The sequence below is a fragment of the Echeneis naucrates genome, chromosome 20, assembly GCF_900963305.1.
Source record: "Echeneis naucrates chromosome 20, fEcheNa1.1, whole genome shotgun sequence".
In the NCBI taxonomy this organism is placed as follows: Eukaryota; Metazoa; Chordata; class Actinopteri; order Carangiformes; family Echeneidae; genus Echeneis; species Echeneis naucrates.
The window spans coordinates 12,681,941-12,708,464 of NC_042530.1; the positions used below are offsets into that span (position 1 = coordinate 12,681,941).

The window sequence follows — 26,524 nt, forward strand, 5'->3', positions numbered from 1 at the left end:
ATCTTTCCTTAACTCCAACGTTAGTCATCACTTCTAAATCCCAGGAGAGTGACTACGCCTCGGTTGCCAAGAAAGTCACTCAACAAGTGGCTGAGTACAACAAATGTCTCATAGATGCACTCCAGAACAACAGGAGTTGAACACACATAAAAAGCCTTGGCTATATTGACACAGTCTGATGGCATTAGTGTAACTTGTTGGTCATCACAACCTTTTCAGTGAGATGGATTAGCACATAAGCTAAATCTAATATTTATGCTCAACCATCAAGGTAGATGTTCCACTTGTTGCTACGTGTCTGTTCACTCAAAATTTGCAGGTATTTATCCACAATATTACTACTTAGAATGCACGAGGGTCTTACTGTAGGTTGTTGTGAATGTAGCTTCAAATGATTGTTGGAATAAAGAGGTTTTGATAAGGTTTAAGTGGAATGAAGCTGATTTAGTTTACAACAATCCAACTGGCTCAAATATCAGTGTTGCTTCAACAAAGTTGTTGAGTTCACTGTCTTCTTCAAAGAGAGATTCTGCTGTGTGGTGTAACTCCTGCTGGTGCATCCTGTTCTCAGGTGAGATGAATTATGCATCCATCAGGACTTGTGTTGGCACATAATTAAACCTAGTTGCTTTTCTTTTTCCACCTTCGCAGGCTGCAGATAATTTACATTCATGTCAACCACACTGACAACGCTTCAGCAGCTTCAGGTATGTCTAAATCACTGTGAATGTTGTCTGCTTTAGGTTTTTTCTGTATACAGCTGATGATGTTGCACAGACTCTTTCTTTAACTCAGTGCAGTCTTCAGGTTGCTGTGATTACCTAAAATCCAAGTAGTGTAATATGTTTGCAAAGTGATGTCAAGAGCAGTGCAATTTTACTCTAAACCAAAAAGTATTCACATTTTTCCAAAAGAAAATGTTACTTGAGGCACATACATGTAAAGGAAGTCAGGACAAATCATTTTCCATTTTTATTGCTTTTAATTACAGGAGAAAAAAAACAACAACAAATCAACAATTTGCATAAAATTCCGCTCTAGAAATATATTTGACCTTTCCAGTATGTAGATATCAAAGAGTAAACATTACAACTCATGGTGGCAGCAGTCACCCATTGCAAATGTACAGTACAGCATTTGTCTTTTTTTAAACCATCAACAAAACTACACTTGTTTTGGTGGATCCTCGGTATGTACACTAGACTTGATTCTTCATCCACACAACAGTTAGACTGGTCCACATCATCATGATGTCTGGCTCCAGACCTCAGCAGGGTCATCTGATCCACTTTAAGTCTTGAACAAGTGGAAGACCTTTCAGAGAATCGATTCAGAACATGAATAGTGTTAAGAGTCAAACTGGAGGCAGTCAGACTGAATAGCTGTGTATGTCATTGTAACCACCGCTGGGATCTCCTGGCTTACTCAGGAAAAACAACTGTGTGTGCATAGGTGGATATTTAGCTCATGCACTGACAGTAGTTTGAGCAGTTATGGTCAAAAACACAGAAACAAGCCAGATGTCCACAAAGGCCCAGAACAACATGAGAGCAGATTCCTAAAGTTTAAACATGAGAGGATTATTGAGAAGAAATGGGTGCTTCAAAAAAGTATTGGTGTTCAAATGTAAAATACAAAAAAAAAAAAAAAAAAAAAAAAAAATCTGATCATTTAGCCACCTTCAGACAGACAGGAATTAAAGCATCCACAGATGCTCCTATCAACAGGATATGAGCTGTTCAATGTTTCTTGCAAGTGGGTCAGCTGCCGACTTTAGATCATGACTGCTAAACAGGCTCACAGCTCAGGCTGCTTGGCTCACATGTAGACTAAATAAATAAAAGGATGAGCCAGTGAACGTTTTAAAAGGGTATTTATTAGCTTAAAATTAGACTTGAAAGTGGTCATTTTGAAATAAATGGGTCAGGATTAGCGTCCTCAATTTTACAAACGTTATCTTTGTTTAAAATGGTTTTATTTACATGCTATTGAACTTGCACAGTGCTTCCTATTCATACTTTTTCAAATTTTTCCCACAACATCCTTAGTGTTGATGAGCTCTGCTGAAAATCAAATGTTGGTTCAGTCATAGAAATTGATGTTTCAGATTATTTAACTCAGATTACATGAAAAGAAGAAGTCAGGCAGCCAGCCCTGAATGTGTAATTGCATTAAAAAGGGGGGCAACCTTTACTCCTTAAGAGCTGACCTGACATATTAATACAAGTGTTAGACAAAATAGTTACTGCATGTTTGTCAGTGAAGATGACACTTACTATGACTATTAGCCTACCCTTGACTGAACGATAAAAGTTGGCCCTACTGCTCCATCTGTTACACTCGTGAAGGCAACAGCTGAAATATTTGTACTACATTCAAAAACTCTAGAAAAATATAAGCTTGACAGTCTAAAACCTCCGTAGAGACACAGAGAGGCTGCACCAACAACGCCACACTGCTAAGTTCTGAAAGTGTCAGGATGCTTCACACAGACAGGCTACAAGTGTCAATGCCCATCAGAACCTATTTTACTTTCAAAACTGACAATCACAGCAACAAGTTGACTGAAAGGGTAGAGTCACCAAAAAAAAAGACATCATTCAGAGTCAGCGGAGGCGATGACCACAGGCTTCTCACACTGTCTGAACAAGACAAGCTGATGCTGAAGCAAACTGAGGCCATCAGAGTTAAAAACCTGCAGTAAGGCCAAACCAGAGGGCATCAATCTGCACAATAGACTGTGAGCAAGTGGGAATTTAGGCTCATAGAGGGGAAAATCCAAAAATTTTTACAATATTTGTAACCTTTTAATTTAGAACAGACGTCTTACTCTAAAACTTTAGCCATAAAAAGCTGTCTCACACCTGTAATACTAAAGTATACTAAAACAGTCAAAATGCTGTTTTGTGAACTAGTTTGCTATTGAATTTGAGTGAAAATAAATCTAACATCAACATTGTTGCAGTGAGGACTGTTTTAGTGCACTTAAGTTCCTGCTTCACTATAGTGCATTTCACTGAGTAAAACAATTAAAAAAGATAAAAAGAAAAAATACAAAGCAGCAATTACTTTCTAAGAAAACAAATATCAAGTGGCAAAAACGCATGAGATCCATACATTTTGATACAGTCAGGTTTCTTAAATGAGAAGATGTACATTCAAAAAAACTTACAGCAAATTTGAAAATTCAAAATAAAAGCACTTTGCTTACATTAATTTTTGATTCTTTGAAAACTGCTATACAATTCTGTCAGACAGCAAAATGCCAGGTGAACAGTAATATTGAAGAAAACACATAAATACAATGTTCTAGAAACAAGTGTCAAAGAACCTTTTCAGTCCAGACTATTCTCCACTGTAACGTAAAAACAAAAAAATGTCCCAAAAAAAAAAAAAAAAAAATCAGTCAACTTTCTAATAATTAAGTAATAAGTTAATAGTTTCCAACCCTCAGTGCAAAAATATCAAAAACAAACTGAAAGGGAAGGGACCGGGAGTCACATGGACTGTTGGTGTGCGTGAGACAGTATATCCTCTCCACAGAACGAGATTCTCTCAGGCACAAGTGCTTAGGCTTTGTCCTCTGAGCCCTTGGCAGGCCACTCTTTTTTGTTTTTTGAGAATTTTTTTTTCCTGAAGTTTACAGAAGTGCACCGCTCACACATCACTTGAGGAAGTACAGGACCGTCACTGTGGAAACGAGGCCAGAAGAAGTCTTCATCCTTTATTATTCTTCTTCTTCAGTCGGCATTGTCAAACGCTTCTGAAATGTGAGAGGCTGTGTATTTTAACCGGAAGCCACCTGCAACGAAAGTAACACACAAGCAGCCACATGGACACACACAGATGTATCCACACACACAGAGGATACGCAATCAGTGGACGGTTGAGGAAATGATAATCTGAACATTACATATGGCCGGTGAGGGCTTTGATTGCTGACAGCCTGAACCCTGTGTTTCTGCTGCTGTGCACTTCAGCACAGTCATCCAATGCTACAATACAAAGGCTAAGTTTCCCTTAAACCTACTGGCAGTCATTGCTTTGTATTCTCCTCAGTTTCTTTCTTCAAACCGGTTTCTCGTCAGTTTCAGGCTTTCATCTCTACGCTGGATTTAACAGCTCCTCTGTTCTTCAGCCTGCTAATCACGAGGGAGTGAGCTTTTCTGTTTTAGTTTGTAACTTATTTGTGAGCTACTTTGAGGCGTTTCACTATAAAACTGTGTTACATGTATGACTACCACTTCAAACAAGGGTAAAAAAAAAAAAAAAAAAAACAAAGCAAAGAAACGAAAGTGGACAGTTGTCGTCCCACCTACTTAAGGAGTTAAGTTTCCTTTATGTGCCTGTAAACACACAAAGCCAGAGTTGGTACATTTTGTCACTGGCTAATCAGTTGTAAGTGTAGCCCTCCCCCGACCAAAAAAAAAAAAAAAAAAAAGTCTCTTCAATAGCTGTCGATATATGATAAACATGACTACTTTTTGCCATTATTTTTCTTCTCTGGGATTTATCCCAGGTAACACTGTCTGACTCCTACCAGAACAGCACACAGATGTGCTGACCAATACTGCAGGCTTTCTGGACGATTATAGCACACAACTCAAAATATACTTTGTAAGAACGAGCCCTAACTTCTCTCAGTCCTCTGTTTGGCCCTGTTCCGCATGGCTGCTTTACCTTGCTGTGTGGAGTCTATGGAGGGCTGGTTGCAGTCCTGAGCATAGTGGCCACTGACACCACAGTTATAACAGGACACATTGCCATTCTTCTTATTCACTCCCCCTCCTCCCAGTGTCGCTGTGGGCAGCATCCCTAGAGGATTTGGGTACACTTGCTGGTAGACGCGCTGACAGAATGAAGCTGCTGGTGCCATTTGCTGCTGAAGGTTGTAGTTTGCAGCCGCAGCGACTGCCACTGCAGCGGCCTGGGTGCCCAGCATGTGCGATGGCACATCTGCGTGGCTGTGAGAGTGAGAGTGGAGAGGGCCGTAGGGGGATGGGTGTGCAGGAGGTGGAGCAGCGGTGAAGAAGGGGGGCAGGGTGGCGGCACCATTAGCCTGGTGAGGCGGCTGGGGCTGGGTGAGGTAGCTGTTGCTGCACAGGTTTGCTAGCTGGAAGAGAGGTGGAGGAACGCTGAACATCTGGCGAGCTGCTGCTGCTGCCATTTGGGGGAAAAATAAGGGTGCTTGGCAACTGGAAGCGCCGCTGACACTGCTGTTGCTGCCTCGTCCACCACAGTTGTTGTAACAACCACAAGTCCCGCAGCCCATTGGTTGTTGCTGCTGCTGCGGTGTTGGCTGCTGGGTTTGCTGAAGAGTAATAGGGTTGCCAGGGGCAATGGGTGCACTCCCTGTGGAAGTGCCGCTGTTGCTGTAGGATGTACAGTCACTGTGTGCTGTGCTGTGAGTAAGTGCTGGACTAGGACTAGGGGCGGGTCCAGGGGTGTGGGTGGGCACAGCTGGAGGAACAGCTGCTTGTACATGTCCAGGAGATGGAGCTATTCCAGTGGCAGCAGGTGCTCCTACAGCAGGCATGACAGATGTGGGGACAGGGGGCAGGGTGTAGGGCGAAGGCAGGCCAGATGGTAAGGATAAACTCGGGTGCTTGGGATGTGCCGTCTCGACATGTGGCAGAGAGGTGGCCAGGCCTGAGCTGACGCTGGCTGGGTCTTGGCAGGGAAGAGGATGCTGAAGGGGGGAGCAGAAGGATGTGGGGCCAGCAGTGAGGGCTCTTATGGGGGTCTGGTGTGACGCCTGTGGGACAGCAGTAGGTCCGCTTCCTGTGGCTCCGTCTGCAGCCCCCTGGCTGTGTGACAGAACCGTCTTGAACCTCTGAGCCAGAGGCTGCACAGCAGGACTTCCAGCAGGGTGGAGGCCAATGGGTGAGATCCCAAATGTTGGGAGCATGTCCCTCTTTTCTGGATCTCCCACAATTCCAGGGCCTGGGATGGCTGGAGGCACAATGGGCATCTGCATCATCAGGGTCCCAGACGAAGCTTTCCCATCAGGGATGATGCTTTGGCTGGGAGGAGGGACCAGCTGATGCGGGGAATCAGTGGCTCCGTTAGGGAGAACATAGGACAGAGAGTGCATGTAGGGGAGAGGTGTTTCTGGGCAGAGTGGCTCCATCTGGTTGTTGGAAGACAGAGGATGGACAGAGGGGGGCTGCCCAACTACAGCTGGATTAGTCTGGTGTGTGAAGAACATATCAGGGCCAGGACCTTTACTGGAGTCATCAGAGTGGCTGTCTGTGTCTGACAGAAAAACAGATTTACTCCATGTTACAACATGTTTGAGTGCAGACATGAAGAGCATATAGCACACCACAGTATCTAAAGACACAGTGAGTGTGTTTTACCTTTGTTGTTGTCATCTTCACTGTCCAGGCTCCCTGGTCCTCTGTGTTGAGGGCTGGATGGTGAGCTGTAGCATTCTGATGATGTTTCACCAAAAGTATCTGGACCCGAGCCTCCATCTGCAACAACATCAGTGTTAAACTGCACCGACGCTACAGACCAAGTAAGGTTGGGTACATTAAGCAGAGCTACTGTAGTGGATCTACACTGATTAAAAAAGGAGCTGACACCGCTGCGAGCCCTAACAGCCTGCGCAGCATGGTTGTGTTCCGCTGTAATTAAACAATGTTTTCATCTTGTTATTTGTATATGACACACAACAAACAAAACAATCTGACAACCTGTAGATTTATGATAGAAATATTTTATATTTGATATGATTATTTCATAATATTATCATCTCCAAGTTAAACAGGAGCCTAGTTTTTTTTTCCCCCTTACATCTTAAGATCAATTTTAAATCCAGTGGGTATGCTCAAACAGCTACTGGCAGTTCCTGTTTGTAACAGGAGCAGTGACTGACAGGAAGAAGCACTGAAGAAATTGCCTAGGGATCAGGCAGTTAATATTTTTAAAGCGGCTCTATGAAACTTTATTCTTGATGGACATGGGAAATAATTACATCACCTGAGAATAAAAGTTAGGAATCTAAAATATGTTTGTTGTGATTTGACTGAATAATTACTGGGTCAGAGTCAAATCAGTAGCTAGGGGCTATGGTAAACTACAAAAGCTAACTTCCTGTTTAAATAACAGCAGCATTCCCCCATCACAGGACAGCGTTTCATGCCTTAGTTTCCCAACTGTTTCACTCAGTCACAATCATCCTGGTGCCACAGCACACGTTCCTTCTCTCTGCTGTTATCATTACAACAGTCACCCAGACACTCACCTTTTCTCTGAGGTGACAGCGCTCGGGCCAAACTACCATTGGCCACAAAGGCAATTCCTTTTCCCTTCCCCTTCTCTCTGTAAAAAGGCAGAGACAGAAGACAAGGTCAGGTCTGCACAGAAATCTGTCTGTGTGGCGAATCAGTATGAATCAATATTGGCCACTACGTGGCTCTGTTAAAGCTGTATCAGTCTGAGACCAGGGATGCTACACTCTCAAATGACCACAGAGGCGTGATCAAATATTCCTGAAATGGGGAGATGTGTGACACTTTAAATCTTATCTTAAACACTGGGTAAGCAGAACTTTGTTAGGTGATCAAACAGTATATAACAGTATATAAATGAAAAACCTTAACACTGTCATTAAAGTGTGATAAGCAGCTGACCTACCTGTCTGTGGGCAGGACCCTGCTCTTGTTTTTAGTTGCTGGGTGGCTCCTCTTCTCAGTATCCTGGTGCTGTGAGGAAGATCATGGGGCAGCATCAAGTTTCATTCAAAGCAGCCTTTAAGCTTTAATATTCAAAGATAAATAGAAGTTTTCCTCCATTGTGGAATTTTATCATATTGTCTGTTGAAGGTTTCCGACTCAGATATGTGGTCAGAAAGACAGATGGAAACAATGGTGATGTAGATTTACTATAATCACATTGTTTCCACTCTCATGGTCATTACCAATATTAATCTATTCTTATTTTTTTCATCCAAATATTCATCACCACGACTGAGGGCAGAGATGAACTAGATAATTGTTCACAGGTATGCCCTGCTGTTATTTTTTTTTTTTACTCTGGTGCTAAAACTTGTACTGACTTACATGGGAAAAAAATCCACAATTTTTCCTTCTAAATAAATATTCAATATTTTTCACTATCTAAAGAAAAAAATATTATTTTGCATATTTAAAATACATTACGAAGACGATGAAATACACTCCAACTCCTGAAGTTCAACTCTAATTATTCCAATCATAAGGGTTTGGACATTACCAGCAGCAAAGAAAGACATCTACTTTGTTAGGCTTTTGATATGAGAGGGAGGGAGGGGGAGAGAGAGGGAAGGAGGGAGGGACGGGGAGAGAGAGGGAAAGAGGGAGGGAGAGAGAGCGAGGGGGGAGGGAGGGAGGGAGAGCGAGGGGGAGAGAGCGAGGGGGGAAGGAGGGAGGGGGAGAGGGAGGGAGAGTGAGGGGAAGAGAGAGGGAAAGAGGGAGGGAGGGAGGGAGAGAGCGAGGGGGGAAGGAGGGAGGGGGAGAGGGAGGGAGAGTGAGGGGGAGAGAGAGGGAAAGAGGGAGGGAGGGAGGGGGGAAGGAGGGAGTGAGGGGGAGAGAGAGAGGGGATTGTGTTCATGTCAGCAAAATGCTCTCTCCCCTACTGCACTCATACATAGAAGTGTTGACCTATATCAGTGCCGAGATTAGCCCAGAGTAGTCTCATTCACGTGGCACAGTGTAACACATCCAATCAACTGGGCACACAAGCACACACGTGTACGCATGCACATTCACAGCTGTGTCACAAAAAGAAAGGAGTCGACTTCATGTAAATACGACCCCTAATGATTAACTGGTGTTCGTGGAACTGTCCCCAACTGTGAACTGTGCTTCTGAACTGTACAGGTAAGTTAATCTTTGTACCACTGCTGATAAATACCTCTGCAGCTGATACACACAGATAAACAAAACATCTTCACCCTGAAAGGCCCCCAACCGAAAACACTTGTCATTTATACTCAGCACAGAGATCTTTTTGAGGAGCAACATCACTCATCTTCAGGAAAAAAATGAATTCCTTTTTCCTTTCTCAGGGCAGTCATCAGAAAGCAGCTGAGCAGGAGGCCAACAGGTATCGTTTTCAGTCGTATCACAGTGTTTTCAATTTTCTATTTGCAAACCACTTTTACCATCAAGTGGGGTCATCGATAAGCAAGATGAGAAAAAGCTTCTTTTTTTTTTTTTATTAATTTTCTTACTCATTAATATTGTATGGTACCATGTGAACTGTGTGTGTAGGTCAAGCTGTATAATAATTACCACAGAAACAATATATGTTGCAGAGTATTGAATAAAGAGGCTCTCTACCTTCACCTGTTCAGTCTCCTGACTGTTTCTCAGTGTACAGCTCTTCTTCCTCCTCTCTGCTGGACCATTGACCTCCACTGCATGGCCCCCCCTCCAGCCATCCCCCTGGGAGCCTTTGGCACTAGAAAGACTGGTGGAAAGGAGAGGAATCTTTGTTGAAGGTCAATAATAATGTAGACTTCGCTACTGAACTCGTTTCTCTCATCAAACTCTTGAATTGATATCAACTTTTTCACACTCTGCTTGATCCAGCTGTAACAAAAAATAAATAGACTGCCTATCGCCTACCTCAATAAAAACATTGTTACTTTATTATCTTCTTCTCAGGTACAGATCAAATCACCAACAGTTTACTCACCCTTGACATGGGCTCTTGCTCCCGTGCTTTTTCTTGTGTCCCTGAACATATGACTCTAAATCTGTGAGAAAAGTAAAAAAAAATATATATATGTATATTACAACTACTTTACATCAATAATGAAGTAACAAGATGTGATGAAAAAGAACACAATCACATAAGAATTATCATCATCATCATCAGCTGGCATTGCTAAATCACACTTAGGACCCAATCAAACCATTGCACAAGACATTGCACCACATTCTGCCACTATCCAACTAATTTAAGTGAGCTTAGGTCAAAGCAACAGCTCAGGTGTGACACTGGTATATAACATTTAACTCCAAAAAAATGCATTTCATTGATATAAAGATATCTCCTTCGAAGTCGAATCAAGTTAAAGATGTCCTCTCCCTGATTATTCCTATTACCTCTAAGGTTAAAGAAAGACAATAGTAGCAATATATCAGAGCAGGCCAAATATAAAAATTGTATAGCTGCTGCGGAAGACTTTGATTCAGATCTTACAGGAAATGTAGTATTGACAGTTTTTATCTACCATGTAAAGCATATGAAACAGTCTACAGCTCATACACTGGTGCATAAAGTGGCATATACATTACCTATTCCATATACAGTAAGAATGAGGTGTTAGTGGGTCTAATTACTTTGAAAGGAGAACGCTTGTACTGTCTTGGTGCTTGGTGTGTTTGGTGCTAAAAAGAAAAAGGATATGAATAATATATTCAACTAAACAAAAACTGTATTCCTGGCCTTAGTTCATTAAAGGATACTCATAATAATCTCTATACATTAAAGGTTACAACAGATTTGACCTTATCTAGTTTATCCAGCAGACTTAAGTTTTTGTATCACTCTGTACATTTGAGAAAACTGCACACAGATTGTACTAAATTCATTTTTTCTATAGCCCAGTTCAAAACTAAAATCTTCTTTATCAAATGAGCAGCATTAGTAACAGCTATAGCAATAACCCCACATACAAGATTTCAGAGCATATTCTGATGTAAATTGTGGGCCAGGTCAGGGCTGTGGTTACTGCTGCTCGAGCACATGACCCAGCAAATATAGCTGAGAAATATGAGGATTTGAAACACACTCAGCCTTTCCAAGCAACCTCCGAAAATAAACTGGAGTTAGCTTTTCATGTTTGCTATGTAGCTTAAGCTATGACTACAGCCACAGTTGCTGGGCTGTTCCTCTGCTTTGTCTGCACACACAGTCGTTATACATGTTCCTGTGAGTTTCTTTTGTCCTCGTTTTGTTGCTCTCTCCCTGCCACTACTACTACACACAGAAGAAACTAGTTGTAAAAGAATTTGAATTCTCCTCACCTTCCTCTTGACTGGAGGCATCTGAGCAGTCTCGTTGGTAAGCCTTTCCCAGCTGGCAGTTACCTATAAAGAAAGACATCCTTTGGCTTCTGACAACAGTAAACAGATTATATTCACACACCTCAGGAGAAATGCCCCCAGCAGGAAACATTCGGGGATCGCTGCAGGGAAACTTAAGACACATTACAGAACAACTTCTAACAGTGAATGATGATGAACCATGTTGATTGTTCCTCTGTATAGTTGATTATTATACAGAGGGATCAAAACATACATTTCTGCAGAATACAAAACCTTTGCTCACAAAGTGGGTATTTTTCTTTGCTGCATCCGCACAAAAGCTGATTTATGTGTGTAACCATGAAGGAGCAGGCCTACATTTTTGTTTTACATAGCTTCTGTGCTGTTCCCGTGTTTTTCCCTGCTAACACGTATGAAGAGCATATGTGATTTACATGGTGCTGGACTACATGACGTCTGTTTCATGGTCAAATCAGGCCAAAAGCTTAGAAACATTACCGTTTGTCTTCTGCCCTTAAAAATGATTTTCTCAACATACCTAGCATTTTAATAGTTAAAGAATTTTCATTCATTTCATTCCTACTCCTTTACATACTTCAATTACATTACAAATAGTTATGCAGCATCTTCTTGTGTGGCAATCCCACCAAGACTACTTCTAAGGGCTGATTTTAGAGGCACTGGCATAAAATAAGATATGCTGAACCACTAAAAATATATGAATAAAGAGCAGATGAGAGAAAAATGAGAGCAAAAGACACATTCCTTCATAACTTCATGGACATTAAGTCTGGTACTCACATCTGCTAGAAGCAGGTTTAGCGGAGTAAGTGGAGTCACAATTGAAGAAGCTGCACACCTTTCTGGTCTGTCGGAAGACTGGAGGAGCAGACAGGAACCTCTCCCTGAAATTATATTTCAAGTTCATTTTAATATTTCTTGTATTAATAAAATGGGAGAAATTTTGTTAGAACACTATAATAAAAAGTCAATTTATAACAAAAGCCACACCATTAAATCCTTTTTTGTGTGGCTATGTTCAGATCACATACAAACTGGATCTGAACATCACATCATCTCTTCATAAATAATGCAACAAACTTTTACCACCATCTGCAGAGCTTCCAGAGCTAATATCTTGTAGTTATACAGACAGACTGCAGTTAAAATAATTCTCTGACACCAGTGTGAAGCCAAGATCTGGAAAAGACAAGGAGCGTCGTCATGCAGTACAGTTGTGGGCTGACCTGCTGGTGAAAACCTCTGGGAAGCTAAGTTTCATTTTCCAGTCTCACTGCACACAAAACGAAACTCAAGGGCAGCTTGTTGTGTGTGTGTGTGTGTGCAAATGAGCTAAGTAAGACCTCCCATGCAACCATAGAAACTCACACAATGTGACTTGTTGGAAATAGATAATAATAAAGCCGTAGCTGTACTCTCTAGATCAGAGGCTTCCTCCCCAGAGAGGAGAAATAGCCCCGAGTGATCTTTTGTAGGTAGCTGCAGTGATTTGGGTCATTTAAACACTGTGGGCTTTAGCAGGTCTACTAGAACACAACTTACTTCAAACTGAAGTTACTTCAGAACAACTGGCATCCAACTGTCTCAGTGTACGTTGAAAATGTCCCTCCACTGAGTCACAACACAATACAAACACTCTCTGAGGAAGTCATGACCTCAATGTTGAAATCACAACCTTTTTCAACCTTTTTTCAAAGTTTCTTTTCAGTATCAGGCATTTAAACAGTTGTTAAATGCCTATGTTAAATATAGCCTTAAATCACAGGACTTGGTTGTTCTTACTTAGTCATCGGACACAGCTAACTCACTGAATCTATGGGAAAATACTCTTTTTACATAGATATCCCCTCTAGATATCCATATTCTGATTTCCCCTCCCGTGTTGAAAATATTTTAACAAAAAATTGTTTAAAATGGTTCCACCCACTCCTGATGGGGCTGAGGGGTACAGCTGTCTCAACTCATTCTTGATTCTAATCCAGTGTTTTTCTTGGCATTGATTCATTACATTAGCATGAATAACACCCACTGGTAGTAGTTCTTATAAAACACATTGTGATGTTGTGTCGTGTTAGGAGTTACGGAGTTACGGAGTTACGGAGTTACGGAGTTAACTGCTTTAATTTGGGATTTTTCTACTGACTAAGGCTAAAATGTGGTCTAAGTGTACTGCTGGCACAGTTAAAAAAAAAAAAAAAAAGACTGTAATCCAGATTTATCGCACACAGGAAATGACCCTGACCTTTTCTTCGTGGAGGAAAACTAACTGAGCTGACTATAGTCTGGACAGCTATGTGTTCTTAGCTAAGTCGGCAGTTTGTAATGTTTTCATGATGCCTTACATGCCGCGAATGCCAGAGAACATCAAACAGCAAAATGGAGCCCATCGTGTTTAGCTGAAAGACCTTGAATTAAATGTACTTTAACGTTGTCTAGCCACCTACACTCAAAAAAGAAATAGTAATTTTGAGCAGTCAAATACTTAAGCAAGTTATGTAATCACTGATAAGAAATTAGAACATACTTTGTAATATTTTGCACAATATGCATATTATTTGACACATACAATACAGATAACTGATGTACCTGAGGTTCTTCTCCACCTCCCTGCTCTCATACTGGTCCCCCTGGTTCAGAAGCCTCAGGATGCTCTTCTCAAAGGATTCAGTGCACTGATCCTTTGGAAGCTGCAGAGAGCAAGATGTAAGGAAAGTAAGTAACAAGCAGTATCCACTGATAAAATGGTTACAGTTGCATCATGCTCTGTTCATTGTTCATTTCACACTTCTGAGAAACCCATGGACAATGATCTGGATTTAAACATCTCTGTCTTTATTATTTTGTGTTAGGAAATACTAGATATTCTTATTTGTCAAAGCATGAAAATCCCATTTTATTTGAGTGAATTAAACCGTAAATGTGTGACTTGAGGTTGCACACAGAATACCAGGACCCTAAGAAAGAAGCTGTAAAATAAATTCAAGTATTTGTACCTGTGCTCTTACAGTCATGACAAAAGATCTAATGTAAAAGAGGTCAATGGGCCCATCACCTGCTAACACTGACCATGGTTGTGAGTCATTTATTAGAACCTCACATAACGCTAAACAATAACCAAAATTTTATTTTATTTTTTTTTTTTGCCTGCATTATTCCATCAGATTTTTCATGTATCAAAATTTCAAGTAGATAGATTGGGGGGGGAGAAACACACTCAAACCAACTTGTCAAACTGGAATGAGTGGGGATTGGGGAGATATGGATGCTCAATTACAGTATGAAAGGAACCACACCTGCATTCACAGAGAGGTCTGGAGCTATACACAAGTGAAATGTTCAGACGTGGATGGCAAGAGCTGTGTGACTGGTTGGAAGAACCATAACTGTGTCAATGATCAGTGAAGTAAAAGCAGTTACCTTGAGAAGGAAATTCTCCAATTCCAAATGGGTTTTGGTCACATTGCTAGAAGAGGAGTCTGACCACTTCACCTGAAACACAACAGTGGACAACCTGTATCACCATGTGGGCAACAAAGACCAACAAACTACCTGTTATAATCATTTTGATTCTGTGAACATTACATGTATTGTGTTTATAACAAGAACAAATGTACTTCAGTTGCACAATTGTCCAAGATGTGAAAACTACTACTTTCCAGAAAAAGGTTAGGCTCCATAAACATTTTCTATATTTCATGAAAAAAGTCTAACTTGTAGACGGACATATGAGGTCAAATGTGAATAAAATGGATTAGTTTGTTTATGACCTCTAGGGACAGTATGAGGCTCAGGACCTGTGACATGAACAGTGTCACTCAGAATTTCTTAAGGCTGGTCCATTTGTGGATGGACACTGATCATAATTGACTCATTAAAATGACTAAGGACTGCTCATTTAGCTTACGAGTCCAAAAGAGATCAATAAAAGGCAGTCAAAGTGTGTTTTCATTGACTGATACATTGGCTGACCGGTGAGTCAGACTTAATTCACAGAACAACCAGGAACAACCTGGCTGCCAAGTACCTTTAAAATCTGTGTGGGAGCACACCAAGAATAATTTGAACAGATGTGTTAGTTTTACTATGATTTACTTATTTATTTATTCACTGTACTCTGTTTGCTGTTAATTGACTTAAAAAAAAAACTTTTAAAATTTTAAAATTTTATTATATTTGAACACATCCTCACTTTCCTTTTAGTGATAGTTTTGCATATGATACATGTCTGTAGAATTAAAGTCAATTGTGTCAATTGTGATATGCTTACATATATATAATGTTATATAATGTATTATATATATATATATATATATATATATATATATATATATATATATAATGTATAATTTTATTATATCACAAAAATTGTAAACAACTTAACATGGAACAGCTAAAGAGGATGCAACATTTTCATATTGCAAATTGAACTGGTTTTTCTCTTACATGCCTGGGCCAACCAGTGAGTGCAGGATGCTAAAAGACAGGCTAAAGGCATGGTGTATATTGAAGAGATGAATACTGAGTGCTCAAGAACAAGAAAACAGTCAGTGTCAGGCTGGCTCGTCCTAAACAGCCTGACCTAAACACCCACACAGAAGTATCAAACCTTTTGGGGTTTTTTTGTAGAGAAGCAGAAACCACAAGTTAGTATGCCTTTATTTTTTACCCGTTAGTAAACATAATTCATATCTCTAGATGATGTATATACATTCTGCTACAAGATAAAAACAACATGTGCCTTTAGGTGTGGTACAAACAAGTGTGAGAATATGTGGGTGTTGAGTCTTTGCGAGTGCATGTCAGTGATTTGTGTCCAGTATAAACAGATGGAGAATGAGAGCAGCTCACTGTTGTGAGTGCTGTTGGCTTGACTATCAAAGCTCACAACGGGACCGTTAGTGTCTCCTCTCCATCTGTCTTACAGAATTTTTCAAATACTCATATTAGTTACTGGGAATTTGTGTCGGGATAACATTTATTTTCTGAACAGGTAATGTTATCATGGTGAGAAAATGCCAATAGTGTGGCATTAACTGACTTTGCGTGCAATTGGGTACTTGAATGAAGCGCTTGCTATGGACAGACGAGGCAAAAAGAGAAAGTAAAATAAAGAAAACTGCCCCATATTTACCTACAACTCACCCGCACACTCAAAATTATCTATGTAACAAAATGGACACAGGCAGAGCTTGAATTTTTGCTGCATGCTGGAAGCTACAACACTGAAGGCAGCCATTATGTTTAAATCCTGGCCTGGGCTAAAGAGATTTATATTTTGAGGATAAGAAAAGTCTCCTTGTCAAGGTGGCACGGGTGTACTCAGAGCAATACACCCACAGGAGAAGGTACTGCCAATGAATGAGAGTAGTGGCCCTGAGGCAGAAAGACATGCCATGCACAAACTAGCATATGAAGCCTGTGAAATAGGCAGTGAAGAGTTGGGTCCATGATGTCTTTCGACCTCATTAGGGTTCGAGGAGACAATAGCAGGAGACCTCTAATACGTAACAAATCCTGACACACTGCCAAGACTGCAAAACTAACTACCACCACCACTTATAGGGTAGGGCAGTGTGTACTGCCTGCACATTGTTCATCTGGTTGTTTCACTTAAAGAACGGTGCTTTCATATTTTCAGTAGTATAGGATTAACCATGGTTTTTGGCATGAAAGAGACCAACTTTCTCCTGTTAAATTTCAATAGCCAATAACCAAGATGTTATTGTTGCACTCCACTATCAAGCTAACTGTGAACTGGCCACTAGCCAAAACTGAGAGCACACATGCCGGAAGGTATTAGCAGCGGAGCAGAAAGCAAGAACGCGCCTGAATGTTTGTCCAGCAGGTAAACTACAGGAAACACCAGCCGTAACTGCAATAATCAGAACTGACCGTGAGATTACATGGATAAACATACCAAATCAGACTTTACGCGACACATTTTACCAGAGCAGTGTGTGGGTGGGCATGTGTGGGCGTGCGTGTGTGTGTGTGTGTGTGTGTGAGACATGCCCTTACCTCAAAGTTGTATTCCTTGTCTATTCTGGTCCGACAAATGCCCCTGAGCACAATTCCTTCTATATGCACCGCTGTAGCAAAAGAAATTCACCATTATGACTCTGTGACAAGTTTTGTGGAGAAAGAAAAACACAACTACTAACTACTAACCCTGGCACTAGGAATAACAGAATATCTTTACTCAAAACCTATTTCACTGTTACGTCCATGCAATTTACTGATCAAAAACACACCAAAAAAATCTGAGGTGGCTTTATTGTCACTGCCAAACAGATGAAAAATGATTATCAGGTACAGTATGCAAACGGTTTCCATTTACCCTCTCTTTGTGCTGCCCAGCGACTGGAGCGTCGGCTCTGGCAGGGCGGATGGGAGGTTGTACACTCTCCCAAACCAAGCGCAGGAGAAGGCAGGTAATCTACCTTCTGACCTGTTAAATCCTAGAATGCCCCCCCACCCAAACAAACAAACAAACAAACAAAAACAAAACAAAAAAACACATGGTTAGGTCCTCATACTGGTTAGTTCAAATGTTTGTTTATATATGGCACATCTGTGATATATTATAAGATATCTTAAATCTGTAACCTGAATGTTCATACATATATAATCATCCAAGCTTCCTGTTTTGCATCTAAAATATGTAGGAGTGAGCTATTTTAAGTGTTTAAGTAACAAAAGGCCAAAGAGGCGAGTCATGACTTCCATGTTAGACAGGAGCAGAGTATAGATAGTAGTTGTTTGTTTGTGTTTTGAAGAACTTGGAAGATTTTTTTTAGTACTGGTAATTATATGATTATATCCCAAAATCTTCTATTATTACAACCTTCCATGCAAAGTGACTACCATTGAAATGCTTTATGTAAACCTAGTGAACTTAAACAGATTCCAATCAAGCTGAAAAATGGGAACTTATAGCTATACAAACCTACTTTATAAATGTTGAATACCTTCATACAATTAACAGACAATATACTGCATGTGCAATACAAATACTAAAGAAAATAGAACAGCAAAAGTGACAACAGCAAAACATAATGATTTGTGCAAGTATAGCCTGTGGGATTTAAAAAAAAAAAAAGGCAACTTAAGCACAACTGTGCAACAATCAAAGGGATAGAGCCTTGTGTAAGCACAGACACACCAGCTACCGATGTTTTTTCTAGCCACCCTCTCATTCACAGTCCTCTGTCTCTCTGTCTTCAACCAGATTTGACAGTGCCACAGTCCAGACACGGAACATCTCTCTAAAAATGGCAAGTCTGATTTTATTAAGAGCCACGCATATTCACCATGCCAGGCACAGACTCACAATGATGTCAACCTCACAGATTCATCTGGAAGAGGGACAGCCCCAAAGTGCTGTTTAGAGGTACACTCACTGGGTTGAAAGAGCAGTTTAGCACTGCACTACTGATGGACAGATGGAAAAAAAATGCATAACATAAAAATCAATGCAGCTTTTTTTACTCCACCACCTACATTATCCCTCCTCCCATTACCTCCTGTGTAAATTGACCACAGAGAGTTTGCTTTACTAGTAGCTCAAGGCAGGAGGCACAGGCTGCAAAGGCCTGGTATGGCCCCTTCTTTCAAAATCCACACCGAAAAAATTTTTTCATCACGCTTTGAGAACCAAACAACTTGTCAAATCAAGTTACATCATTTGATATTTTTGTGCAGCTCCCTATGAAAACGCAAACAGCGCAATTTCTTCTTTTTTTTTTTTTTTTTTTTTACATGAAATAGTATTCTCCAACATCTGGTTAGAGAATATCTAATTTAGACTGCTAAACGCACCACATGTGTAGAAGCAGGAAGACATAGAGCCAAAATGAGATTAATTTAAAGTGGACATGTGGACAGAGCAGTGACGGGGTTTACATATCCTGGTGGGAAACTCTTGACATTTGAATCACTATGGAGCACTTTTGCATTCCTAGCATGACTTCAGAGTAGGAAAGCGATTTTCCATTCATATGTATACATTGTATGTAACCAGTCATGGAAAAATAACTGCAGCCCAATCAAACTTCTGACTCTTTCTACACACTTGAACGTGCAAATATATGATCCTATTTGATTCAGTACAAACAGATAATTAACTTTTTTACTCATTTATTAAAGAAACATATCAATTGATTTAACACTATGGAAAAGTGAGTGCAACATTTGGCCTCAGTAGCTCCTTTTGCCCCTTTAAGCTTAAATAAACTCTTGTAGGCATTTTGGGTAGTTGTTGACCAGACTCTGCATTGGCTTGTTGAAATTCTTCACCGATCTTCCATACTAAATCCCTTCAGTTGCTAGACGTTTGAGGGTTTTCTTGCATGCACCCCTTTCAAATCTTCCCACTACATTTCAATGTGCTTAAATCTAGGCTATGACTGTAACCATGCATTTCTTCATTTTGGACCTTTTTTTGGTAGATTTACTAATGTACTTCACAGGAAAGGTGCAACTTCAACTTTCAGAAAAGTGGCCTAGCTTTATCATCAAGGGGTCTTCTAAATGAATAAGAAATCATAGTTGAATGAAAGGGTCCTAAAAGCAGCAAACACCTATCTTAACTATAGCATTTCCACCACCACTCTTTACTGTTGGTTAAGACGTTTTCCTTCTGAAAAGCTTTACTTGGTCTGCACCAAACATGCCTATTGTTGCGGTGGCCAAAAAACATTTATTTATCTGTCCATAACACGTTTTCCAAAAGGTTTGGTTTTAGGTCTTCATGTTCACTACTGTTATCTTGGGCTGATGTATTTTTTTTTTTTTTTTCCTGGTGCATCTCCCATGGAGAGCAAACTTGTGCGATTTTTCCTTGATAGCAGATGCAACAGCTTCATTTTTGACAGTCCTCTCTACAAGAAAGGCAACTGTTAAAGTCCCCGTGATTCAACGCAGATGTTAAATACAAAAATAAATGAATAAATAAATAAATAAATGCATTACATAAAGTATGCTCAAGGACAAATTTGGCTGTCACTTGAAATCTGTGCTACTAGTCGATGGTTTTCCTCTCAATATATTGGTTTCTTTCGAATAACTTGGAAATCTTTTGAAATCCTTTCCCAAAGCCTTCTTTCCTTTTTCCAAGGCCTTAGGGACCTCATTATATCTAGGGATGGCAAAACTTTGAATGCAAAGAGAACAGCACAGCTTAGAGAAGACGGACTCCCCTCCCACTCCCTGAGGAGTGCCAACTGTTGGCACCAAATTTGGAAGCCCTGATTATAATTTTATGGGTCTTTAGGTGAATAAATGTACGTGTGTGGTTACTTTTTCCAAGTGAATGGTCATTTATTTCCAATTAAAATAACTTGTTTCTTTTTTTTTTTTTTAGTATATATGGCATTAATAGACTGTGTTAAAAAGAGGATCAAATGTTTGCTCATTCAAAAACTCAGCCCTATAATTTTCTGAAATAAACCCTGGGATTTCAAAAATACGTCATGTTTCAACAGACTAGGGGGTGTGATTTTGAGCTACCAACTCTTTCCAGCATTAAATAACATGAAACTGAGGGGAGAAAAAGTCTAATAAGAGTTATCAGCTGTGATGGAGTTAAAAAGATGAACCTTTATGGCTAATGGTTCAAGGGATTGAGTAACAGATGAGATTTCTAATGGGTATAAACTGACTTCTGATATCTTCTTTTTCCTTCACCAATATCAGTGTAAATTGCTTTGAATATGCCGTTCGCACAAACAGCGACCAAATATTGTCTCCAAGAGGTAAACAAAGTGACAGTTCAATTGTTTAGTTTTCACATTTACCGTGTCTTGCGTGTTAGGAATGAAAGTTCCAAGGTTTACTTGGGAAAAACCAATTTATCATTTTTCAATAAAACAATAACACCAAATGTCTCATTAGGGATACCGTGCAAAAGTGTCTGAGGTCAATCTTTTTTAACCACAGGTTGATATGAGGCTCAAATGTGCAATTATTAACATTAACTTTCAAGTATCAATCTACAACCATTACAACAACCAGTCAGAGTGCTACAACCTCACAATAACAGCTGATGGATGTTGGGTTTTGTGTGCAATACTGTAAGGCCTTGATCTTACTCTGTAGAGTGCCTTCAAATAATCTAAATTATGATTTGACATGATATCAATATAACGGAATTGAACTGATCCAGGTGGTTAAACAACAAGGTGAGGAAAACTTTTTCCCAACCCAATCTTAAAGACAGGACATGGCCTGTTATACAAAGTCACACATATGCTTCAGGACTCAGGCACGTCTTTCATTAAGTTTAAAAAGCTCTAATGCTACACAACAAACTCAGGGCTGAAATGGGAAACAGCTGTCTAAAAGGTCAGCAACAACTAAAATCTCTGATCAGCTTGACAGTTACCAGCTACTATACACAGGTGCACATTTTCACTCCCACAGCTAACTCATCTGACACACACATGCCGAGGGGAACATAAATCAGTAAAATCGACTGCTGCTGCTGCTTGTGGACTGGGCTACAAAAAAAAAAAAAAAAGTAGACATTTAGTGAAAAGGCTTGAAGTTGAGCAGTGTTTTGTCAAACACCTGCTGCTGCCTGCACAGTTAGAGCACAGAGCATCCGGGATGGGCCAGAGTGGAGCAGCAGGCTGCAGGATAATCACACATTATCATCAGAGCAGCAGCTCGGCATTTCATCTGGATACACAGTTAATACGGGCATCTTAGCATCCAGTGGGCTGGGTAATGACTTTCACTGAGCAGGAAATCTAACGGCAGCGAGTATGCAGGAAGCTATACAATACGAGGGGCAGCACTCTAAACATCTGGCCATAGCCGGTGACACTAGTTCAAAGCACCTGGCTGCAGGTTAACGGTTAGCCTATAAACGTTAGCTAACGGTTAGCATCAACGGCTAAGAAAAGGACGTTTCCTGCCACCTTATTTAGCATGCTGTAAAAAAAATTATCGTTATATTCAATTACACGTGTATATTTCACGTATGCTTTACTTGCAGCTACATCTGTGGAAGCGATTTAAACTCGGGTCTGCAGGTCAGAAGTTAGAGTTAAGCAAACGTGGTGTTAGCTTAGCGCCTGACACTATAACGGTGGCTTTATTGGTCATTGGGTTACCGTCGCCTGGGCGTTGAGTCTCAGCTGACTTTGACGTCTCTCCTCTAAAGCCAGCTCTATTTTGTCCAGCTGCCCTCGCACCGTCTCCCGTTGATGGAAATGAAAAGCTGGGTGTAGAGAGGCCATGGTAAAAAGCAGTGCCAACTGCTCCAGGGGTCCTGCCGCCGTCTCGCTGGCTGAGAAGCCGCAGGTCGGCTCCTGCCTCCCGTACACGTTCCCGTCCTGACACGGCGGGTGGAACGGGTGATGGTGAGGACCCCTGAATGGGAGAAGGGAGTAGTCATAGCTTTTGTAGAACAGGGCCGGGTCCACATGGCTCAGTATCCGAAAGAGTATTCCAGCACATTCCCTGCTGTCAGACCCGAGGAGGGACAGGCAGACCAGGAGCTTGGACCTGACCACCGGGTCAATCACATCCGTCAAAACGCCCAGATCGTTCGGACTGTTCGCCCGAAACTCAAAGTCTCGTAAAACATGGTAGTCCTTCCTGGCGAGATCTTCCAAATAAGATCCCAAAAAGCGGAGCTCCAGGGGCTGGCACATATGTAAGAGCCCACACATGAACTCGATCCGCTTAGCGGGGTTTAGGTGGAGGCCGAACCACTCGAAAACAGTCTCCTTGTCCAGCTGGGATGGATACACATGAGGTCTCAGCGGCTCCTCCAGCCTGTCGGACCCCGAGCAGGGAGATAACGCCCTGGGAATATGTCGGTGCTCCGACCGATCCAATGAATCGTCCTCGGCCGTTTCGTCGCCCTCTTCCTCGCCCGTTTTCGTCGGTAGTTTCATTTTCAGCATTATCAGCGCTGCGAGAGAGGCTTCAAAGTGTGAATAACGGACCAAGACACATTATTGACGACTCAGACCGTTTCGTAATGCTGAAAACAGAGGCGAGCTATGAGCGGTTTGACAGTGTTTTTACTATTAGCTAATGATCTGACGCTGCGATAGTACTGTAGCTTTTTTTCCCCCTGCTGGACGCTCTTCTTCTACGCTTCATTTCCGGCACGGGAGCGGTGCGCTGTTTGCTCTATGCTGCCATCACGTGTGCGCATCCATTAAAAAAATGCTTTATTTTTATTTATTTGTTTATTTATTTCTCATTTTATCCTTTACCCGTCCAGTCACTGCAGGAATCATAACAAAAATCACACGCATTTATTTAGTTATTCTCATAATTTAACGCCCAGTTAGTTTATATAAAAGGTCTCTGAGCTATTTATGATTAATAATCTAGCATAATCAACACATGCCCAGCCTTTCCCAGGGGATCAAGGTAACTATAGCAGGGACCATAATTCATGCAGGATTTGCTTTTGAAGGTGTTCTTGTTGTATTTGTGCAAATTCCGTTACAAATGGAGCATACCACATCATATACAGTGAACATACAGTTTACGGAAAAAGTGCTTGGATGCAGAATGTTACATTTCAAATCTTATATTAGTGTGCTTAACATTATAGTTTAAGATATTAACATTAATGCTGAAGCTGGTAAAATTGGTGTTCATTTTGCTGAAGATATTGTAACATAATTAGAAAAAGTTTTAGCTTCATATATGATTAAAAAAATGATCATTTGTCTTATCAATCTAAATCTGCACAAAAACCAATAAGAAAAGAAATTAAATGAAATTTAGTAGACTAAAACAGCAAAATATTTTAGTTAGGTTAAGTACCTAAAATGGTAGTACCTAATAGTACTTAAAAAGTATAAAGTACTTCTTTAATAACCTTGGTTTCTTAGTTTCTTTCTGATATAGCATCTGGGCTTTGAAGAAAAGAGCTATGACAGATATTATAAATAGTGTTTGTGTCATTGAAGCAACACTGCCCTCCAGAGATGAATGGTGATAATTGCAAAGAAAAATAATAGGTAAATGTAGTGGGGCAGCTTTATTGATCAGCTTTGTGTTTGAAAATGTGTCAAATAATCAAGGCAACGTTTCAAGTGTCAGTCTGAACTGGATTATTATAGTCAAATCAAGTCTCTGACTTGATTTCTTGTAATTGTCCAAGAAGGATGGATTGAGGAGGTGGAGTATACAGAGATAGGATAAGACAACCTGGATGTTGAGAGACTACCACTGAGTCTGTGTGAAACAGCCAATTTCAAACAGAACAGTTCAAATAATCTTGTCTTAAACTGAAACACACTATGTTAATAAAAAAAATGATTGGCTATACTGTATGCAGTCTTTTAAACACTATAAATATCAGACTTTTTCCCAAAAGTTTTCATGTGTCCCTTTTAATCCAGTGTTTTTATAATGTGCTTAGTTTCAGAAACCCAGTAAGCAGAAACCCTGATCAGAAGGGTATCCGAGAAGGGCCTCTCCGTGAGACTCCAACAGGGGGCAACACAGTGCAGGGTCTAACTGAGCCTGTGTTAAAAGTTGCCAAACCAATCTACATTGTTGCTTTACAGTGTGTGTGTGTGTTTCACCATCCTGGTAGTCCATACCCATTCAGATATCAACATATCAAATGAAAGAGAAATATCATTTCCAAGAGTTAAGAAAGTGTCTGGAGGAAACAAGTTGACTTAAATCTTGATTGTAGAGTACAAAAGACACAAACATCTGGCTGTTAGGGTAAACCTCTTTTTTTTTCCTTATTTGTGACAGAACTTTATGAAAAATGTGCGAGGAATGAAAAGTTTTGCTTAACACATGTTTTTACAGATCACAATCTGATGTTCAATCTTTGTAGCATGTTTTGAACTAATCTGAACAAATTCAGGAATAATAGAAACAATATAAAAAAATAATAGGAAATCCTGTTGCGCAGCCCAAAGGCAAAGATTTTAAATTGTAAAAAAAAAATAATAATAATAATGTCACACTAAAAAGTTGTAGCAACAGTAATGTGAAACACACATTACTTTCTATGCAGAACATTTTACTGAATTCTGAGCCAGTTAAAGCTTCATCATCATTTCAGTACATTGATTGAGCATGCAATTCAAGACCTGCTGTTTCATCTCTTGCATCTCATAGTGCTGCAATTTTATAAAATGCCTTCAAAGCTGCAGTAAATATGCTGAACACCGAGCTTCCCTGGTTTATGGAATGACTACAGATTAAGTTTTCAACTGCTCACAAGAAGCCTTGGTTTCACAATAAGAGCTTGTGCTTGGCCTAGTTAGAATGTATTGGCGAGGAATTAAAATCCACAAAGTTATTGGGAGTCCTCTTAAACTGGTTTTCATTTCATGTTTGAAGTTGAATGAAATGCAGATGTTACCAGTGAATAAAAATAGACGTGTGCTGCAAAAATACTCAGACACTAATGTATTTTCACACTGTGGTCAGTCCACACATCCTGTACGACTGTGTTTGTAAATCCATGCTGGATCCACATCAGCCCGTAGCCAGCGTGTAGCAACATACCCTGTGGTGAAGCTAGCCACGATGTGTAACGGCTGCCCTGACACTCCCACCACTCCCTCTGCCAACCAGAAGGAAGACTGTCACTACCAAGGCAGGGCCTCAGTGTCTTCACTTTCTCTCCTTGCAAAGTGGCAGTCATCACTGGTTTCTTGCAGCCGAAAGAGAAAGGTAAGACTTTCGAGGCATGACTTGTCATGTGGCAGGATTTTGTAGAGGGCAGGCCCGCTTCAGTGAATTCAGAGTTTAGTGTGTGCTGAGGCCGAGATCATAGTTTGTGTTGTATGCAATTTATCAGATGATTTTTAATTCTTTTTTTTTCGCAGGTTGGTTGTAGTTTCATACTTTGTATATATCTCTGACTATCCATACATGCTGTCAACACATACATACATGTATGATCACTGCTTTTCAACAGTCTTTTTTTTTTTTATTCCAAACTTGATTCTACCATGGCATGGTTTTGGTTTGGCCACCACACCAGTGACCAGCCATCAGGACAATGAAAAGACAGGCTAAATATACAGTATAACTGCATACATCAACCTCTGATTATGGGTCAGAAAGGTCCTCTGCTTTCGTGTAAAAGGACCAGTGTCTCTCTCTGTGTGTCTTTTGGCATTTCAGAGTTATACTGTTAGTTGAGTCTGTATCCTGAAATAACTTTTTCTTGCATTCTAATTACTGTATGTACAACTACAGGATGATTTGGAAATGATGGAGAAGGTGTGTGGGATGGTTTTTGAAGATAGTATGGGAGTGACAAACCATTTTTTCGACTTGGGATGTATAGTTTGATTTGACAGAAAAGTATAGTTAACATTAGGCTTTACATGGCAGCTAAAATATGTTGGTCATGGTAGTTATTTTGCCTTTTAGTTATATGTTCCAGTACTCAATTTAAAGCAAGACTGTGGTTGTCAGCCGTAGATTGTACAACTGCCCCTATAGAAAATGAA

General features: G+C 40.5%; 3 protein-coding genes across 6 annotated transcripts in view; 2 read left to right on the forward strand and 1 right to left on the reverse strand.

The window, feature by feature from the left end:
• Positions 1-4,286, forward strand: part of ift74 (intraflagellar transport 74) — a 16,354-nt gene extending 12,068 nt beyond the window's left edge. Inside the window, exons 20-21 of the mRNA XM_029529196.1 lie at positions 25-707; positions 3,640-4,286. Coding sequence (XP_029385056.1) covers positions 25-140 — 116 coding nt within the window. The 3' untranslated portion in view covers positions 141-707; positions 3,640-4,286. The remainder of the gene's footprint in view (positions 1-24; positions 708-3,639) is intronic.
• zcchc2 (zinc finger, CCHC domain containing 2) lies at positions 966-23,137 on the reverse strand. 3 transcript variants are annotated; one of them, XM_029529194.1, is made up of 15 exons: positions 22,178-23,137; positions 17,401-17,521; positions 17,082-17,152; positions 14,481-14,552; positions 13,650-13,750; positions 11,844-11,947; positions 11,022-11,084; positions 10,335-10,382; positions 9,685-9,745; positions 9,333-9,456; positions 7,642-7,709; positions 7,250-7,326; positions 6,360-6,476; positions 4,681-6,255; positions 966-3,802 (listed from the first exon to the last, which is right to left on the reverse strand). In XM_029529194.1, the coding sequence occupies exons 1-15, from the start codon at positions 22,973-22,975 to the stop codon at positions 3,741-3,743; spliced, it is 3,462 nt and encodes a 1,153-aa protein (XP_029385054.1). In that variant the 5' UTR covers positions 22,976-23,137; the 3' UTR covers positions 966-3,740. The 3 variants fall into 3 exon arrangements, with proteins under 3 accessions (XP_029385054.1, XP_029385053.1, XP_029385055.1); XM_029529193.1 differs by having other exon boundaries at positions 9,327-9,456; XM_029529195.1 differs by lacking the exon at positions 10,335-10,382 and having other exon boundaries at positions 9,327-9,456.
• Positions 23,138-25,665: 2,528 nt separating this feature from the next.
• The window catches only part of LOC115061158 (collagen alpha-1(XXI) chain), a 50,606-nt gene continuing 49,747 nt past the window's right edge, over positions 25,666-26,524 (forward strand). For both annotated transcript variants that reach the window (XM_029529425.1, XM_029529426.1), the window contains exon 1: positions 25,666-25,736. The gene's annotated coding sequence lies outside the window, so the exon portion shown is untranslated. The remainder of the gene's footprint in view (positions 25,737-26,524) is intronic.

Bases quoted from the DNA above. Each gene is read 5' to 3' on its own strand.
- zcchc2 (XM_029529193.1), bottom strand. From the start codon at position 22,975: ATGCTGAAAATGAAACTACCGACGAAAACGGGCGAGGAAGAGGGCGAC. The intron at 17,522-22,177 runs GTAACCCAATGA...GGGGCATTCTAG, and splicing joins GACTCAACGCCCAGGCGACG to GATTTAACAGGTCAGAAGGT. The intron at 6,477-7,249 runs GTGAGTGTCTGG...ATGTTGTTGCAG, and splicing joins GCTGTCACCTCAGAGAAAAG to ATGGAGGCTCGGGTCCAGAT.